At 39.3% G+C, this 20,917-nt stretch overlaps 1 protein-coding gene across 12 annotated transcripts in view; it reads right to left on the bottom strand.

Moving 5' to 3' along the window:
* LOC108431811 (R3H domain-containing protein 2) overlaps positions 1-20,917 on the bottom strand; it is a 70,849-nt gene that overhangs the window by 29,836 nt on the left and 20,096 nt on the right. For 7 of the 12 annotated variants that reach the window (XM_017705194.2, XM_017705188.2, XM_017705185.2 and 4 more), the window contains 6 exons: positions 5,765-5,957; positions 4,054-4,327; positions 3,128-3,169; positions 1,837-1,926; positions 1,589-1,712; positions 461-539 (listed from right to left, as the gene is read on the bottom strand). In XM_017705194.2, the coding sequence (XP_017560683.1) occupies positions 461-539; positions 1,589-1,712; positions 1,837-1,926; positions 3,128-3,169; positions 4,054-4,218 (500 nt within the window). In that variant the 5' untranslated portion in view covers positions 4,219-4,327; positions 5,765-5,957. The remainder of the gene's footprint in view (positions 1-460; positions 540-1,588; positions 1,713-1,836; positions 1,927-3,127; positions 3,170-4,053; positions 4,328-5,764; positions 5,958-20,917) is intronic. The other 5 variants (XM_017705186.2, XM_037535049.1, XM_017705189.2 and 2 more) reach the window with 3 other exon arrangements.

Raw genomic sequence — 20,917 nt, 5'->3', positions numbered from 1 at the left:
TTAATTATGCCTTGACCATTATTGGTCAGCCAGTAACATTATTTAATATTTTGGTAACATGAATTTACTAAAGGTATCTATACTGTCCATCACCCAGCAGATGTGCACTGATATTTTTGTTTTCTGCAGAATGTTTTTACAGTCACATTCAAAAGTTTGGACACCCCAGTCAAATTACAAGTTTTGTTGGCAAGTAAACTTGTGCTCTACACATTTTATATTTTCCAATATATTAAATCTAGCAAATGTATAGAAATTGTGCACTAAAATTTGTGCAAAGAAACCGACATTTACATCTGTTCCCTTTAATGGACCTACTGTTTTCAGTTGATTTCACTTTGATATTTCTAGCTACTTAAATTTGGTATTGGTCAGTAGGGGGGCTAAAAGTTGTAGTAACATGTCCTGGGCAATCAAACAGTGTCCTGTGTCACTGTTGTGTTTGCTGTCTCATTTGTACCTGGGGTTGTTTTTCAGTGTGTTCACCAAGAACTCGTGCACATCGATGCCTGTGGAGTCTGTGTACTCCTGACTGGAGTCTGCAGAAGGAATGAAAAGAGAACTGTAGGTCTCCACAAACCCATCTATCCTTAGTTCTGGACCCTTACATGGATTCAGTACAGTGCCACTGTGGAAGTCAATAGAGTAACTCAGTTATGCCCAAAACACCCAAAATAAAGAAGGCAGTAAATCCTGCCTTGTCACACTTCTATGGTCATTTCATTCATGCCTTCGCCAGGCAGGAGAAACTTAGTCCGCTGGAGTGGTCGGCGATTTGCAGGGGATTCAGCTGAAATGAAGTGGCCCAAATCTTGCAAATGAGAGTAAACAGGGAAGGCTGGGCCCAGTTTTACTGCATAAATGGCTTCTCCTCAGGCTAAGACAAGTATATGCTGAAATGGAAGTGCCTGAAGCAAAAACTGGCTAGAAAACAATCTGGCCATTTGGAAACTGTTCTCCAAGCTGAGGGACATGCAAGTATGTTTTAACAGCATCAGTTTTTTTGTGGCAGTTGAAAAAGAACCTTTGACTCGGTTTTCTTTCTGTTTTTTACCCCTTCTCCTTTTCAACTGCTCCCTTTTCCCATTTCCTTTATTAAACCTGAACACATAAAACTGAAAACATCTAAAATTCTATTCTAGTCTGTTGTAACACTGTCTTTCTCAAGTGTTTTACACAGTGAAAAGTACACAGCAACCTATAAATTCAATCATTACATAGAAACTAGCCAGCTATATCTATCAATCAAGATTTAACCTATTATTAATTCATTAAACTAAGAGTGCCTGGAAGTCATTAGCTGCTAATGGCATAGTTGTGGCTCTGCATGAGTCTGGCCTGTTTCAAGAACAACACGTACACACACACATGGAAAGCCAGTCTTTGAACTGGAGTGGTAAAATGACCTTGTCTCAAATCAGTAAAGTGGTCACAACTGTAACTTCACTGCCAATTGTACAGAGCAAGCAGACATTTGTAGAAGTCTGCATTCTCTTAAAGTTTTGAGGTCACATCTGAGGCAGCCACAGTTGTTCCCAGGTTATTTTAAGAGGGTCGCCTTTAGCACACGTTGAAACGCATGTCTTACCACGTGAGAGCATTTTGCGCGGAGTCTTGTCCTTCTTCTCCCTCTCTTCACTCTCATACTCATCTTTCGAGGACTTCTCCTCCTCTTTGTCTGACGGGCAGCTGATGTGGAGCTGAATAATGTCCTGAAGAGTGTCAAATTATACGCAGGTTAAGATAACTTCAATAATCCATTACGTAAGGTTCAGTAAGGAGAAACGCTATTCCACTGAAGCATTTCATATGGAACAGGGAGGCATGCTGCAGTACCTGGGTTTCTGGAGGTCCATCAGTACAAAACGGGCCTGAAGACTCTTCACATACCGCTAGACTCCTCACCAGCTTTAGCTTGGCATTGGACTGGAAGAAAGAAAAAGTTAATTCGTGTTAATTCAGTCTTTGTAGTTCCATGTTGCTCACTCTTGTGTGTGTGTGTGTGTGTGTGTGTGTGTGTGTGTGTGTGTGTGTGTGTGTGTGTGTGTGTGTGTGTGTGTGTGTGTGTGTGTGTGTGTGTGTGTGTGTTCGTATGTGTTTGCAAACGAGTAAGAGGGAGAGCACATGAGACAGAAAGGAGAAAAAAGGAGTCAGAGTTGTGAGTGAGAGTTGAGTCTTGAGCCTTTGGTGAAGAATTTTAATTGTCTTATTAGCTGCAGGGATTACATTGTGCAAAAGTAACGTCATACTAAAACCTATCAGGTTCAACATGGTTTTAAATAACAGCTTTGTGCGAGTTTGATAGCACAAACTCTTCAATCTGAATGCAGTGTTTAAAGGAAAGATGCAGAACAACTCAGAATAACTGCTTAGTGTGTATAGTAACTATAGTAACTGAGAGCTAATCCAGTTTTATTAAGTTTTAAAGAAATGTGACCTGTGAGTTACTAAAACTTTTGCTTGAGCTCACAACTTCAGCCAAATTAGCCACTGCACTAGCTAGCATACTTGCTACACAAACTACATTAAAGCCAAGTGTTGTTTTGCTTCTTTCTTTTAAACACCACTGCAATTTGTTCTCTCAATCGGCTGAAGATCTTACTGTAATAAAAATCTTATGAAGTTGCATCAAACCTGATGCAGTTGTAAGGTCAGGAAGAGCCATCATAACTGTGCATGACCAAAGCAAAACTTATAGCAAACTCATACATGCAATGTGTTACTGATAATCTGTTAAGAGTTTATTAATAATCTACAAAACACCAGTCCAAATAAAGTGGTACTGCTTATTATTATTTTCTCTTGCTAAAACTTCACAAGTCTTCAGTCTCAAGTCTGAGTCGAGGTGAAAGTCAGCCAAGTTGCTGACTTGAGTTCCCACCTCTGGTGTGGGTGTCAGGAAAAGACGCAAGATAGATAGCAATAAGGGAGAGGGAAAGTACTTCAATTTACAGAGGAAATAAAGATCCAGGAACACACATGTAATTCCAATGCCTGAACCTACATCATTTCACATCAGAGTGTGAGTGTGCTCTTTCCTCTCACATTTGAAATTTGGCCAGGAGGATTAGGCGAACATCATTCAGGTTGTACATGACACTGCAGCGCAGCGTGCATCAGTGTTTACCTTGGCTCTTTTCCTGGTATGGCCATGGTTCTGACAGCGTTTCTGAGATAGATTGGGGGGAAAAGAAAAAATAAATAAATAAATACACAACCATTTAGATCAAAGCTTATAAAAAAGTTGGATTTGATCACTCAAATACAGCATTTTGTGACAGACATATAGAAATATATTTAAAAGGTGAGAGGCAAGAGGGTGTATTCATAAGAACGTGGCAATACAGGGGTTAATATTCAATATGTTGCAATAAATTGCGATAATGTAAGTAAGGCAATATATTGTGATTTTTGTAATTATAAGAAAACTGAAAAAGTATTAAAATTATTATAATTTATTATAATAAAAAGTAACACCCAACATCATAGCACTACTTTTTGTGCAATCTGAACAAAGGAAATAATATTTAACTATATCAGCTTAAAAAAAACTATAACTAAACTTTTTTTTTTTTTTTTATCTTACTGTACAACTTGTGCACAGTGATGCCTGTGATGTTGAAAGGGAATGGTGTAACAAGGCTCCATTTTATTCTCCATTATTATGGAAGTTTTCTTCTGACAAATTATTCAGCCTTGTCCTTTCATACAGCACATTTACATCTACAAACCATAGTTAGGATAGCCTAAATTCACCAGCAACACTGCCAGCATTACAACACTGCCAGCTAGGATGGAGGTTTAAATACAACCCAAAATAAACCACATGTACCACAAATCTGTGCATGCAATCTATTAATTACAAATCAATATTGTGTTCTGGAGAATCGATACAGTATCACCAATTATCATATTGCGATACTCAAATGTATCAATAATTTCTGACACTCCTACTGTATAACAGTAATTTAGAGGTAGTATGTAATCTTAATTTGCTGTCACCATTTATCTTGTGATATTCGGAGAAACAGATTTCTGTGTCTTTTTTTTTACCTGTGTGTCTTGTGAGAGGTTTTCGTCAAGCTCTGTGTTGTTGTCAGTGGAGCAATCTTTGCTGGTTGTGTTTGTGTTTCCTTTGCAGCGGGTGTCAGTCGGAGCCTCAGAGGTCAGTGCACTCTCCCCCTCCCTCACCCCGTCAAGAGGCAACAGCACAGACATCTTCCCTCAGGAAGGGGGCCGGAGCCCAATGCACACACACCTTGAGTACACACACACACACACACACACACACACACACACACACACACACACACACACACACAGAGGACTGAGAAACAAGTGAGACATGAAACAAAAAAAAGAGAAAGAGAGAGTACCAGAACATTAGCAATTTCCTGGTAATGTTAGCTTTACACTGTTAGTTTGTAATTAGTTATAAAAATGTCTTTTTATAACAGATACTTAGCGATTCTTCACTAATACTTGCCAGTGAACAAAACCCTATTGCCAAAATCCAAAACTTTTCAGGAGAAGGGAATATGCTCTTAACTTTAAATGTGTGGGATGTCAACCAAAGTCCCCAAAGTTTTGTCAGTTGTTGCCTTAGTTTTGCAGTTTTTACAAAGAAAAACAGCAGGATTTAAGCATCTAATATAAATATTTAATGGGTCCACTTAAGCCATTTGTGTGGGTTCATGTACGATAATAAAACATTTTTACATGACCATTTTCCAACCTCTCTTTGTCCCTTACAATTGCACAGGATATTTCATTTACTGTGCAGTCAAGGCTAACATACAAGTAGTTTTGTTGTGATTGGCTGGTCTGTATTGTGACTGACTCAAAAAGCAGTCTGGGCTAAAACACTCCTTACAATGGTAAGTAAATAAATGTGCTGGTTTTGGTGACACCATAAAATCAATTCATTTTAAATTGGAGCTTTTCCATCTTGGGTTATATTCACATAGCAGGTAGAAGTGGCCCAAATCTGACTTTATCAAATCCGATTTTTTTTGTTTGGCTGTTAACTGTTAACAGACTAAATGTTTAGGAGGTCTCCGCAGCGCCAAGTTATGACAAATGTCGAGTTGGATTGACGTGAACGTCCCATGAATTCTGATCTGGCTGTTTGTGGTATTCAGTGCCACATATGAAAGCGTTTCAAATCGGAATTGAAAATGTCAGATTCAATGTGTTTTTTGTTGTTCACAGTGATGCAAAGATAACACATCTGCATCAGACATGAAGAAAAAGATCAGATTTTGGCCATTTTTACCTGCTGTGTGACTATAGCCTGGTTTCCATATATAATCGCGGTTCAATCAATCAATCAATAAATGCAAGTATCTTCAAAACAGTAACTTTACAGGAGAAAGCAAAAACATTCTTTACTTTTAATGTAACTGGATTCTAGATTTCATTTTCAGTCATTTTTGAGCATTTCTCCATTCCTCAAAAAAACCTAAACAGCTGCTGCTGTGTTCAAATCATAAAAATTAAAAATGGAATGAAATGTTTCTTTTGGACAAGACTGTATAGACTGTGGAGGGAACGCTACATTTTGAAACTTTATTATCCTTTACACAGCACATCAAAGTCCTTTTTTTTTTAAATAGTGAAATGAAAAGTGAGGGAAATTTACTTTCCTGTGACACAGACCCTTTAAGTTATTGCAAGCCAACAAATAAAATATTGCCATTTATTAAAAACCTACTGAAAGCTATCTGTCCCCAAATTATACACAGCACTTTAATTTAGAATGTACCTGGGATTGTAGTGTGCTGGTGTGTGTGGTGTGGCGTGTGGGGCTCCACTCTGAAGCCCCAGTGGTGAGTAAGAGGGCGGATGGTGCTCTAAACAGGGAGAGGGGGTGGGGGACACGCCATGGCGAGAGTGTGTCCTCACTGCTGCTGCATCCTGCACAACCTCCCCACACACAGCGTCACACACCCCTCCTACTGGACAGAAAGACAAGAACTTTACTGAGTGAGTCATCCAGAAAAAATTGGGAAACAAACACTCCTGACAGACAGAACAGAATGATAAAGAATTAGCAGATGGATAAATGAACATTGTACACAATTGTGTCTGTGACCAATGAATTGCAAATACTGTTGAACTCATTTGCAAAAAGATGTAGCATCCCATGACAAGATGACTCAAGGGAACATCACCTTAATTTAAATGCACCCGACCCACACTGTGTCTGTGGCTGGCTGAGGATCAGTGAGATCACGAGGTGCCAGAGTTAAGTAATCTTCCATCTGCCATGAAAGGGATATCATATGTGCACTATATGTCTATAGAAATCCCCCTTTTTCCTGCTGTCACAGTCTCTGAGAAGTCTGTACACTATTACAATAAATACTGGAATACTGCTGTATTCATATATACACAGTATAACAACAGCATTAGTGAAATCAGGTACTGATGTTGGATGATTACTTCTGGATCACAAACGCCAATACAATGCATCTCACAGGTACCGGATGGAGCTCTATCACTTCAAAGAACACTGGAGGCTTTACACTCCTCTAGTTAATGCCTGGCACTGTATATGGTGACCCTAGGCTCCAGTGTGGCTGCTCTAGTCTATCCCATTCTATTGGTCAATACTTTTCTATGGATGTGTGAGCACAATGTCAGCAAAGCGTGCACCATAAAATACCTGAACTCACCAATTAGAAGGAGCGTCTGGATACTTTTGTACAATACATCTACAGACAACAGTCCCATAAGCAGAAAACTTTGAAATGACAATGCACATCCAGGGGCAGGTCATTAAAATCACGCAATTCAGAAATCATGGCACGCAGACGGCAAAAGCCTGAGGCTGTTTGAGTGAAGGAAGTAGAACAGCCTGTGCTGCAAGAATGAAGAGAGAGGAACCTCCAACAGTGACGTCATACTGCAGAGAGAGAGGGGAGAGAGGGAGGGAGGGAGAGACAGTGTGTGGAGCAAGAGAGAGACAGCAATAGCAACATATGCACAGAGAGAGGGAAAGGAAAGAGACAGAGCGAGAGAAAGAAAGAGAAAAATACAGAGCAATAGCAAGAAACAGAGCAAGAGAGTAAGAACAAGAAAAAGAGAAGAAACAGCAAGGGGGAAGGGGGAAGAGAGAGAGAGAGAGAGAGAGAGAGAGAGAGAGAGAGAGAGAGAGAGAGAGAGAGAGAGAGAGAGAGAGAGAGAGAGAGAGAGAGAGAGAGAGAGAATGAAGCACAAAGAGCAGGGATTCCCAACTGCAGAGAAGACGTCATCAGCAATGCATGACACTGTTGACCAGTCACCCACACAGACTTACACAACACTGTAGCAAACAGACGCTCACTCTGCTGCCCTGCACAGCGTCACAGTATGGCCTCCAAACAGCTACTGTAACCGTAATGAGAATTTATCATGAAAGAACAAAAATGACGATGAATGAGGGAAATGAATGTTCATGAATGAGCAATCGCTCACACTCACTCTCTCTACCTCTCTCTTCCTCTTTCCTTTTTTCACAGGGTTGCCAAGGCGACGGGTAACGTCACTCTCAGCTGCTGCCATTTGTGTTAGTGAGAGAGAAGGGCAAAGCGAGGGATGATATTAAAAATAAATATTAAGGCGAGCGAGCGAGCAGGTACGCCAGTGAAAGAGAAGGAGAGAGTCACTCATCTGTTTTTTTTTGACGGACAAAGACAAGTACCACCTCCCACTGTGCTAAACAACGTGTTCAGGGCGGGCTTTGGTAACCACGGAAACCACGTGTCCTGGTTTGTGCTGTCCAATTCAGAAACAACTTAACTGCACAGGCTTGTGTGAGGATACACACAGTAGACCACATGGACAACATGAGATTTGGCGCACACACACACACACGGAGAGAGAGAGAGTGACCCAGTTTGTTGTGTATTGCTGGGTTGAAGCAGCCTCTATCTTCTGGGGCTGATGACAACAGTCGGGCAGGAGTGATTCATGGATATGTTCACTGTTTCAGATTACATTCCAGTTAATGTGTCTGTGTACTGTCTGCTTATCATCTGTGTGAGGGTGTTTATATGCATGTGTGACCATAAGTACATACACAACCTCCTCACAAGGTTTGTATTGTTGTTTCATTACTGCACAAATTATTTCTATTATATTCTATTTTTAGTGTCACTATTGATATTATAGATAATATTGATAATATTTCTGGTTAGTTAACCTCAGACTAGACACATTTCTACCAATAGAAAAATAACAAATCTGTCAATGAAATTTGCATGTGCTCATTTTATGATTATGCAACTTTGATGAATAACGGCTTTTCTGATATCATATCATAGATATCGTGAGTACTGACTGAACACCGACCATCTACAAGTTTCATAATGAGGGCATAATTAGTTAAGATGCACAGAAACAAAAATCCTTGACACATTATGACACATTAGGTGAAAAAAACAAAAAAAGGCAATATATACAACATGTAAAACACAACACAATGTCATGGTCCAAAAAAAAAAAAAATCTCCAAAATAGTAACTCTACAGTAGAAGGCAAAAATACTGTTACCTTTCAATGCAAGAGATTTTATTCAAAGTCATTTTAGAGCATTTCTATTGGTCCACTTATCACAAACTTTTCATACAACATAAAGAAGAGTTGGTGCTGAAATGATGTATAAATATAAAAATCTCCAAAAATAGAGATACATGGTTTTATTTTTAGTTTACACGCTCCAGATATTTTTTTTTCTGTGCTAGCAGAGACTTTCTTTTTTGCTTCTGTTCTTTATCTGAATTCTATGGAGCCCCGCTGGTGACATCCTGTATAAATAAAAATAACACGTAGCCACACCTTATTAATGCATAAGAACGAGATCCTAATGCATGGCCACAACTTAATAAGGCGTAGGAATGAGATCATGGTTTACTAAGTCGTGGCCATGCATTAGGATCTTGTTCCTATGCTTTACTAAACCGTGGCCAAAGCTTAATTATCTAATATACAGGATGTCACCAGCTGTTCTGCATATCAATATGATGTCATATTTTCAAGTGGTATCAAACCTGTAATGGGGAGGTTCTTGGGCATTTCATCCACTCCTAATACAACCCCAATTCCAGTGAAGTTGGGACGTTGTGTAAAACATAAATAGAAACAGAATGCAATGATTTGCAAATCCTTTTCAACCAATATTCAATTGAATACACTACAAAGACAAGATATTTAATGTTCAAACAGATAAACTTTATTGTTTTTTCATTCATTTTGAATTTGATGCCTGCAACACGTTCCAAAGAAATTGGGACAGGAGCATGTTTATCACTGTGTTACATCACCTTTCCTTTTAACAACACTCAATAAGCGTTTGGGAACTGAGGACACTAATTGTTGAAGCTTTGTAGGTGGAATTCTTTCCCATTCTTGCTTGATGTACAGCTTCAGTTGCTTCAGAATGCACCACACATTTTCAGTGGAAGACAGGTCTGGACTGCAGGCAGGCCAGTCTAGTACCCACACTCTTTTACTATGAAGCCATGCTGTTGTAACACGTGCAGAATGTGGCTTGGCATTGTCTTGCTGAAATAAGCACAGCATATGTTGCAAAACCTGTATGTACCTTTCAGCATTAATGGTGCATTCACAGATGTGCAAGTTACCCATGCCATGAGCACTAACACACCCCCATACCATCAGAGATGCTGGCTTTTGAACTTTGCGCTGATAACAATCCGGACAGTCCTTTTCCTCTTTGGCCCGGAGGACACGGCGTCCATGATTTCCAATACCAATTTGAAATGTGGACTCGTCAGACCACAGGACACTTTTCCAACTGAGCTCGAGCCCAGAGAAGCAGTGTTTCTGGGTGTTGTTGATATATGACTTTGGCTTTGAATGGAAGAGTTTTAACTTGAACTTGTAGATGGAGCGACGAACTGTGTTCACTGACAGTGGTTTTCTGAAGTGTTCCTGAGCCCATGTGGTAAAATCCGTTACAGAATGATGTCGGTTTTTAATGCAGCACCGCCTGAGGGATCAAAGGTCACGGGTGTTCAATGTTGGTTTCTGCCTTGCCGCTTACTTGCAGAGATTTCTCCAGATTCTCTGAATCTTCTAATGATATTATGGACTGTAGATGATGAAATCCCTAAATTCCTTGCAGGTTGCACGTTGAGAATCGTTGTTCTTAAACTGTTGGACTATTTGCTCACGCAGTTGTTCAAAGCGTTGAAACTTGCCCCATCCTTGCTTGTGAACGACTGAGCCTTTCAGGGATGCTCCCTTTATACCCAATCATGACACCTGTTTCCAATTAACCTGTTCACCTGTGGAACGTTCCAAACAGGTGTTTTATGAGCATTCCTCAACTTTCCCAGTCTTTTGTTGTCCCTGTCCCAACTTCTTTGGAACATGTTGCAAGCATCAAACTCTAAATGAGTGAATATTTGCAAAAAACAATAAAGTTTATCGGTTTGAACATTAAACATCTTGTCTCTGTAGTGTATTCAGTTGAATATAGATTGAAAAGGATTTGCAAATCATGGTGTTTTGTTTTTATTTATGTTTTACACAACGTCCCAACTTCATTGGAATTGGGGTACTTGACATGAAGAGAGATAATAAACCGCTTGTCCAATGTCACTCGTAAATTCACTTGGTTAAATAGTTTCAATCGGCAGACATTCCTGCTGTTGATCTTCTGCCGCTCAAACTGTTTGAACGTATACACTATGCATGTCTCATTCATTACTTGTAAAATGATTAGTAAAGTCTTAGATTTTGACACTTTGTTATAAGTATATTTAAGCTTTTTTTTGGTTGTTTTTCACTACTGAAAATGGTCAAAAATTGCACTTTTGCCTAATATTGTTGCCATATCCCTAATTATTAGGCTTATTTAACTGGATTTTCGGCAATGCAGTGTATGAAACAGTGAACCAGAATCACCAAATACATGGTTTTTGACTTTTGAGTGGCACTACTGGGGCTTCTGAATACTATGCATCATAAAAAAAGTATTGTGAGGTCAGATTTTTGCCATATTATCTACCCCTATTTTTCAGATTTCTACAGGATTCTTAGGATCAGTATTGATGCAGTATGGATTCAGTGCAACATCAGAGGTAAATGAAATCTGAAAGGCAGTCTGGGGCCAACTGAAAGCTGAATGACTGACATTATGGAAAACCAAGCTGTGAACCGTAGACACAGCCATACCATACCAATGATCATATGACTATATATGACACTAACTGTCATATGCCTAATAGTAAATCAGCTTAGTAATACTGCTTTTACCTGAACCCAACCTTTAGTCTGGCTCCTATTCGGTTTGGCCACAAGTCAGGAAGAGGTTCAGCCAATCTGCTCTCTAAATCATGGGGGTGGTTGCGGACATCAGTAGCAGGTACAGCTGATCCCAGCATTAAACATTCTGCAGAATCCATGTGCATCTCCCACATTCCATATTAACAGTCATCGCTCAAAACCCAATAACAACCCTCACCAAATACTAATTACATGTTTCCCAGCAGCACAGCAGTCCGCTCATATTGTGTAAGCGAGACAGTCTCTCCCAGCAGAGCGATTGCTTCCCCTCTCCTCCTACACTTTGCGAGACTGTGCCTATTTCTGACCATTTCGTTCTAAACTCCCTCCCTTCACTGTAACAAAAAGTCCCAACTCCAGCACCACACAGTCCAACATCTCAGACTTCTCAGACATTATGTACTTTTAAAAACGCAAGTTCAGCAACAACTTCAGTGAATCACAAATAAACTCTTCCTGCATGAGCTCCTCCTGGAGGAGACATGGATCACAAGATTTACTGGATTGTCAAATAAAACATGTGGCTTTCAGAGACAAGAAGTCTTGGTGACTCATCTCACAAACTTCATTTCCATCACCTTCTGTCCTCCCCACAGTCTTGGTCAACACTGGATGTGTCTTCTACCTACTGCATACTGAGGTTCCATTGGAAGTCACTGTGTCTATCATGTTGCCATGGACACCACAAATCCACAAGTCATTCAAAGTGGTTTGATGGGAAATGGTGCATTGTATGGAAACGTTTTAGTTCAGATTTTTTTTTACTGTGATGATGACAGGAACCGACGGTCAACAATGACTACAATGCAAATATAGCCATTTTATTTTCTATTCAAAATAAGAGTTAACCTTGTTCATATGTAATGCAAATAATACTAAAATAATGATAAATCTGGAAAAACCACCTTACAACAAAACTGTCCATAAAAAGATTTTTAAAAATATGTTTTAGAATACAATGTCTCAAAAATATTTGAAAATGATGTCTTATGTATGAGCTAACATGCATGTAACTATTTTGTGCAATATTGTCTTATGGGATTTTAGAGAGATTTAAGGATGACAGACATTAAATGCTTGAGAAAAAAAAACTAATTCTAGGTATTCCTGATTTCTGCTGTACCGGGTCTAGTTAGTTTAGGCTAGATGTTAGTTCAGTTTGAAGGTGAGCAGCACACCAGGGAAAGAGTTATGGATGTATTTTTTAAAACATGAATGTAAGAAGATATTCAAACTGTCAGGACACATTCAACAGCAAGCAAAAGTTTGTCATAGAGAGGATTCCCTGCTTTAAGAGCCTGTACACAAACACTCAGTCATGGACATGTGGTGTGCATGAGTGATTAACACGAAACATCCTGTCAAACAGATGGAGAATTTTAAAATGAAGGAAGTGAGAAAAAGAGGGATGATAAAGGAGGAAAAGGGGGCAGAGTTTACAAAAAATGACTGCAAAAGACATGTTTGCAGAAATGTAGGCTATAAGAGATGCATACAGCTCTAGACTGATATAAGGACTGAAGTAAAGCAATGAGACTAAAGGATGGAAGGAGAGAAACAGAAAGAAACAGAGAAAGAAAGAAGACAGAAAGAAAGAAAGACAGAAACAGAGAAAGAAAGACAGAAACAGAGAAAGAAAGAAAAAGAAACAAGGGAGAGAGGGAATGAGTCAAGAGTTTGTCCCACCGGACTGAGAGTGGGCTGTGGGGGGGAGGATGGCGTCAGACCTGACGATTTACGAGAAAAGAGGAGCGAGAGAGAGAGAGAGAGAGAGAGAGAGAGAGAGAGAGAGAGAGAGAGAGAGAGAGAGAGAGAGAGAGAGAGAGAGAGAGAGAGAGAGAGAGAGAGAGAGATACACTCAACACTTTGCCTAGAGAGAAGGAGTGAGAGAGAGGGAGGGGAAGTATGAAGGCTGCAGAGGGGGATCCTCTCTGACGGAGCAGACTGAGAATGAAAGTGAGAGAGGGCAAGAGAGCACTGGCATATACACCATTAGCCTGGCTGTAGCTGACAACACACAAGATGGACATGAATATGGTTAGTTCTGCACATCGTTCAAGAACTGGAAGAAAGACCGAGTCCATATTCTCACCTGTATAAGCCTGAGTGGACAGCATGTGGCAGCACAGGTGTATGTGTACATGCGAGTGTGTGAGAACGAGTGAGAGTGGCTTGTTCTGCCATTTCTCTCTTCCAGTTTGATGTTCAATTCTCTAAAAGTAAGTGTGTCAGGTTTAAACCTGCCTCTGGCTTCCATTACAAACCTTATGCAATGGCTCTGCTTCCTCCTGTTGGAGAGAGGGTGAGAGAGTGCAAAGAGAGAGAGTGAGAGAGATACACAGAGAGAGGGAGAGAGAGTGAGAGCAAAAGGGAAAAAATTCTCAATGATGAAACAGAGTGTGCTGCCATGCCATTGGCTGAGGTCTTCGCCAATAGAAGAAGCAGCTCCATGGCAACAGGCTCTGTCACCAAGAGAGAACAGCGATCTTGCTCAACCCCCATCCGGCTCACTACAACCCTGTTGCAATGGGGGGACCATTACACACATACACACACACACACACACACCTTTCTGAATCACCCCAATTATCTGTGTCTGAGAGAGTAGTTCAGTAAACACACATTCTCTGTGTCTCTCTCTGTGTTTCTGTCTCTCTCTTTCCCTCTCTGTCTCATGCACAAACACAGATATCCTGGCCCTGCAGAGTTCTCATTTTCTCCTTCCGGTCAGACAGGTAGTAATGTATTTGAGTGTACACAGAGGTTGCATACAATGTACCTATTTGCACACACCGTGGTTCACACAAATTCACTCTACCCCACAATTGGTGGTCATTTACAACACATTGGGCCTTTCATTTGGGAAATAGTGAGCTAACTGGACAGCATCTTTGGGCAAAATAATAATAGTTGTTCCCTTCACAAGGTAAAAAAGGCAGTCGTCATCTAAGGGTCGTTCAGATGAGGCCTTGTTAAACACGGAGTCGGTTAAACCTGATCAAGCAATTTGAGAGAATACGAAAGACTGAGACGAGCAATAAACATGAGTTTTTTTGCAACTTTCAGTTTATGTCAAAGTAGAATTCCAAATATTTAAAACATTTTCAAAAGTAGATGGGCATTCAAAGAGGTCTGATGTAGAATGCTCTCACTAGAGTCAAAACAGTTCACATTGGTAGCAACGTCTGAATCAAATAATGACTGTAAAATGTACATCACAGAGAGTTAACAGATGAAATGATTACAAATAACCCACCTGATGCCTGACATTGCTTTATGATAACATTGCTTTATGATAGTTTTGTGAAAAGCTTTTGGAATAAAATTGACTTTTTACAAATCCATCCATGGTAGAGAGATATATCCAGGGTGTTGTAAGTAACCAATATCAAAAGGAAAGTCTTTTTCAGATTCAACACATTCTTTTCTCACGATCATACATATTACACATAAAAAGATACAGAATGTACTTGTGGGTTTGATGGTCCTGTGATGGACTGGCAGCATGCCAGGGTGTTTCCTGCCTTCTGCCTAACAATCGCTGAGATAGACTCGATCACCCTCCATGACCCAGGAGGATGGGTTGGAGAAGAATGAATTAATAAATTAATTAAATGGCTATACTTTTGCTGCAGACATTGTGAGCCCTGGTTCCTATGACCATCACTGTAAAGAAAACGGCGTTGGTAAGTTTCTCTAGAATATACAACTTCCCCATGAATGGCTTTGTTTACAATCTTTAGATTGTAGAATCTGCAATCTCTGATTTCTTTAGAATCTGCAGAAATTATGTAGCTTTTTTCTCGCTGGTGACTACAAAGAAGGCATCCTCAACAATAACTGGTCAGCTGTGACAGGAAAAAAGACAGTCAAAAGATTTTGTCCTGATGTAGCCACTTTTCAAACTTGTACATCAAGTTCAATTTCAAATTCTATTTTGTGCAATGAAGATTTCTTTTCAGGAAATTAGCTATTTTTCCCGCTTCTTTCTGGTGTAGTTGGATTGAAACAGTCCAATCTAAGCAAGCAATGTCAGGTTCTGTTAGACATTCCGTTAGCTTGGAGCACAAATCCTCAGAAACTACAGTCTTAACTTATAACTTAACTTACCTGATATCATAATAAACTTGGATATAATGATGGTGCATGTTATCAGTACGGCCAGGTTTTAGTCTTATCAGTTGAAATGTATCCAGTGGGCAAGTTCCTATAAGGCTAAGGCTGACAGGCAGCTGCTTCCCAAAAATAGCACACTCACTAGCAGAAATAATCAATTCCAGTCCTGGATGGCCAACATTCAGCAGTTTGGGGATTTCTAACTGTACTGGTCCACAGCTCTCCATGACCAGAATTCATCACCCCTGCAGGTAGGCACATACACACCACTGATTTTGATGTGTGCTGCACTCTACATGAACACTTCTTACACTTGATTAACATGTCCAATACCGCCATAGTAAATCTTTTAAATTTTCTTTTTTTTTTAATTTATCTGTATAATGTTTCTCACAACAGCTGTTGTCACATAGCAGCTCTGCTGTGTCATACTAAAAGATACAACAAATGATAATCACTCACACAAACACACACACCACCTAAACCGTTTATCCTTCTGGGTCACGGTGGACTGCTGGAGCCTATCTCAGCTGTCATTGGGGATACACCCTGGACAGGTCAAATGATAATCATTCATGAATTTAAATAAATAAACAAATAAATAAGAAAGATGCCCTTTAACTAAAACTGCCCTTTTTATGCATAAATGTCAGTCAATGCAATATATCAGTCTTGACGTAACTGTGCCTATGCCTGTGTTTTGTTCTACGTTCCTGCCTTTTTGCTCTCCCTTCCTTGAAGGGCTTCCCCCAAGGTTACTTCTGCCTCCCGGTGGCGCAGCGGTAACATCACAGACCGCCAATCTGTACAGCGGCGGTCTGAACCCCACTCGGGGACACCCTACTTTTCTACATCTAGCACACACTCCATTGCCCGCATCTATCTTTACTTTAATATTTTTTCTATTGGGTTTCAGTTCTGCACTTGGGTGCACCACCCCGCCGTCCCATAACAATGAAGGAGGGCTGGTACGACAATATACCGTTATTGTGAAAAATGATGTCACAATACAGTATGCTTTTCTGAACATATCGTGGATATTGTACTGCTTGGTTCATTAGAAAGACTGCAAAGTTAGCCCCATGTGCCTGGATTTAGTGCAACACAGTGAACAAAATATTGAATAACATTTTTTTTGTATGAATGTAGCACTACCAATTCTTTTGTCTCTGTTCCAACTGATCAGATTTCAGAAAAAAAGAAATGTGACATATTGAGTATTGTGAAAATTTATTGAAGTATCACAATATATTTTGCATGTTTTGTTGTTCAACCACAAGAGTTTTGCCTGTATGATGTGCAGTAACGTACAAGAATTTTGCCTTTCATGCCCATCTACAGTCCTGTGCCCTGTTTTTCCAGAGTTCCAGAGATTCCAAAAGTTCACATAAATAATTACAAGAAATAAACACTTTTGTTAAATGCTAACTAATCATGGGTAGCAAGCAGTTGCTCGCTCTCTACATTATAACAGAAATGAGCCTTTTGAAGCAAAATAATATGCCGAGTTGAAAATGTTCACATCTTTAAACGATAATTCTGAGCTTTGCTTGAGGCAGATAGCAGCAAGTAAACAAAGACATCCTTGCATGTTTGCTGATGGGCATACCAGTTTTTCAGGTCTGTTTCTGTAACCCTTTTCACAATTGCCTGCCCCTATGGTCTATGAATGGTTGCTTTGCATGTTTGGCTACATGTAAAGATACCCAACAATTTTTTTTATATTACCCTGCTGTGTGAGGGCTACAACATCTGCCTTCAAAGAGTTATGATGGAGCACCAGCTCCCACAAACACCCTCCCATGACCCCTCTGGCATGTCAATATCCTCCTGGGAAAAGATGCCCTTTTATGGTTTTGTAAGACCAAGTATGCCCTACCCAAAAAACATCATACAATTACACAAGTGTTTAATGCATGTGCCACACATTAAATTCAGTTTAAAACAACTGACTGGAAGAAAATGTTTGGATTGTGGTTTCAGTGAAATGTGTCAGCACTGCGACATGGTTCCTGTAACATGCATCAGCTCTGTTGAGGAGTTATTAAAAGGCAGATGCTGAAAGTTAACCTGCATTACGACAGAGTGAGCCTAAAGAGGAAGGTGGCTTAGACTAGATTAACACACCCTCCACCACACACACTGTTGTACACAAAACGTTTGGACACCACTGGTCAAATGACATGTTTTGCTGATTTAAAATAAGTTACTACCTCCTCTACAAATCTGCACACATTTACATAATGCACAATTACTGTTTATATACTAAATGTAATGTTTTGGAAATATAAAATGTTACCCGTGCAAAGGTTATGACACAACAAGTTAATGTTTTAATTTTGCTCTCCCCAATATGTTTATCTCAGTAAATAAATAAAAATTGTGCACATACAATTGCAGAAAAATGCCATATTTAACTTTGTTCTCTACAAAGAACGTGTTAACACATCTACGCAAAAACAAACATCAACAAACGGGCGTTTTGACCAGGGGTGTTTAAACGTTTGTATATAATGGTACATTCAGTTAAATACAAGTTAATCTTTTACTAAAATAGTCCCTAATTACTAGGGGGTGCACAATGATATCAGCATCGTATTAGTATCAGCAGAAAACTGCTTTAAAAAAAATGAAACACTGGACAGACGTTTAGATCTGACATATTTCTAACAGGTATCTGTTCAAGTTTTGAGTCTATTCTGTGAAGAGCAGAATATTTAGGTGATGCTGGGCTACTGCACTTAAATATTAGCTTTTTTTTTACTGTATTTTACTGTATTTGTAACCCTACAGAAATAAATGTTCTATTTCTCTCTAAAGCTAACCCAGGTGGATTCAGTCACAGTTTCTATATCTTATAAATGGTTACATATTGGCATCAGTAGATATGTATATGAACAATATCAGAACAAGACCAGCATATAAATCCTATACTGAATTAACTAGCTTTTTGGCATGGAGCCAAGTGAAATTCTTGTATCAGTAATAACTTTGGACTTGGATAGTAATCATATAGGACTTTAATTCAAGCGAACAACTAACTACACAAAAACATAAATCCTAGTGGGAGTAAACTGTGAATCACTGCAACAGAAAAATAACATCTGGCAGAAAACCACAAAAACACTCACATACACAGCCTCACTATTAATTCACTCTTGGAAAAAAGTGATTAGATTGTAATCACAACAGTTTTTAAGCCTACTTACACTCAAATATGAAGTACTACCATCACTCACTCCTCCACTTTTACAGTAAATATAAAGGATATAAGATGGTACAACAGACATGAATAAAACAAAGTTCTATGGGAAATTCGCAAATTGCAAAAATGTAAGCATCTGAAATTAAATGTACAATTTCCTAACTTTTCACTTCTTCCTGACATTTCCATAGAGATTTCATGCAGTTCATTTACAGTAAAGATGAAAACTGAAGACGAAAATGTACTTAAGATTGTTTATGCAAGCAACCACTGGTCACTAGCATCTTTCTGATGAAAATGTTCAACCAATTTGAGCAATTGGGCAGAATCTGTACATTAATAATAGCAGAAGAGATTTGTAAGCACTTTTGATGGTCTTACAATATAGAACAGTCAGTGTGTCACATAATATTGACACAAAGTATACTTTTTACACCTAATTGCCCACCTATAACACCAACATTAGCAGTTCATGAAGACCGTTACTATTGCAGATTTGGTGCAGGAACCTTCTGTGATGTAACCAACCTATCAGTGCTGGTCCTGCTCATATCACACAGAGCCACGCCATCTGCTCAGGTACAACTCTCCACCTAATACACACAAAACCCCCTCCCCAATGGCCCTTCCTATAATTCTCTCCCTGACCGTTACCTCGCTCTTGCTTGCTCTCTCTCTCTCTCTCTCTCACTCACTCTCTCCTGCGCAAAAACGTTTCTATTCTCATCTAGCCCCCCTGTGTTTCAATTCTAGCTGGCTCTGAAACAAAGAGGCAGAAGCAGAGCAAAACAAAACTGAAATATATATTAGTTGCAACAATTAATGAATAAAGTTGATTAGTCATTAATAACATTATTTATGAAAAAACCTGATGTTTAAAAACAAAAGCTCCCTACAAAATTCTAAGGACACACAATGATATCAAAAGGTATCAGCAGACATTTGCTTAAATAATATCAGTGTCGGACAGATGTTAAGATTTGAAAGACAGCTAATCAGCAAGCTTCACCACTTTAGGTTTGTACTTTAATACAATTAAATTTTATTTCCAAAAAAGACACTGAAATTGTTAATCATAATAACTGATATAGCAGTTAATTGGCAGCTAAAAAGGCCTAATAGCTGCCTGAAATCACACATCACTTAAAGTTCAAGACCGAGGTCAGTCTGAAGGGTCTATAGAAAGTCTTTGCTCAAATAAAAATGAGTCACCGAGTCAATGACCAGCACTTGGCAATAAGAACACAGGAGCATCTCTCAGGGTGAGTAGTTAATAAGATGTGTTCCACAAACTGTTCCACAAAATGACCAACGTGACCACAGTTTGCCTCATAGACTGTACAGAATATCAGAAACTTATGTGCAGTGTTTCCAAACTGAGTGTAACATAAACAGAGGCAAGGCAAGTTTCCACCTCCAGTGGAAATGTTAACATAATCAAGAAACTGATAAACGTAAAAGCTCCAATCATCAAAACTCAAGTCATGTTTTTATATGAATCTGAAATAAAACGCTGAAATAAAAATGAATATGAAATTAAACGCTCTGAATCTATTACATGTTTTTTTAGATTTTTTTTTTAAATGCACAGAAGCTCTAGGTTAAAAAAATATGACTCCAGAGTCTGTACCAGAAAGAAAACTGCTGAAAAGGTAATCTCTACATTTCCATAACACCACGATTTTGCTGTCTGAAGCACAGAGCTCGCAGCTGCAGGTTCTGCTGTCTGACCAAGACACACAGGCAAGTTTTAAATCTTTCATAGAGCTGCCTTCAAAGCTCAATTAATGAAAATGGATAAAGAGGAGCAGAGACAAAACCATCAACATCAAGAGTGGAAGGTCTGTGGTCAAGACTGAAAAGGACACAAGGGTCCACTTCAGGAGAGTCCATCAGTGATCTGAACCCGAGTGCAAGGATGTGTGTGCATGTGTGTGGGTTCCCACTGAAAGACTTAAGTGGGCTTTACAGAGAACCTCCTCCACTACTTCAACTGATGTCCTTTCGCATGTGTTTATCTGACTTACGTGCGCTCCTCGTAGCGCAGATAATACTGCAAAAGACTTATCAGTGAATCATTGATGGTACAATGTAATCATAAATATATATTCTACAAAAGACAAATCTCCCAAGTAAAGAGAGGAAGAAAAAAAAAAAAAAAATCAAAGCAAACGAGGGAACAGAAGGTTTCACAAAAAGACATGATTGTTGGATTTCAACACGGGCGTCGTCTGGGGCGCTGTTTCTATAAAGACTGTGAGTGCGCATACACTCCAATGATGTGATTTCTGATGAGAAAAG

Source organism: Pygocentrus nattereri, chromosome 26 (genome assembly GCF_015220715.1).
Source record: "Pygocentrus nattereri isolate fPygNat1 chromosome 26, fPygNat1.pri, whole genome shotgun sequence".
Lineage (NCBI taxonomy): Eukaryota > Metazoa > Chordata > Actinopteri > Characiformes > Serrasalmidae > Pygocentrus > Pygocentrus nattereri.
This window is presented reverse-complemented; position numbering and strand designations above follow the sequence as displayed.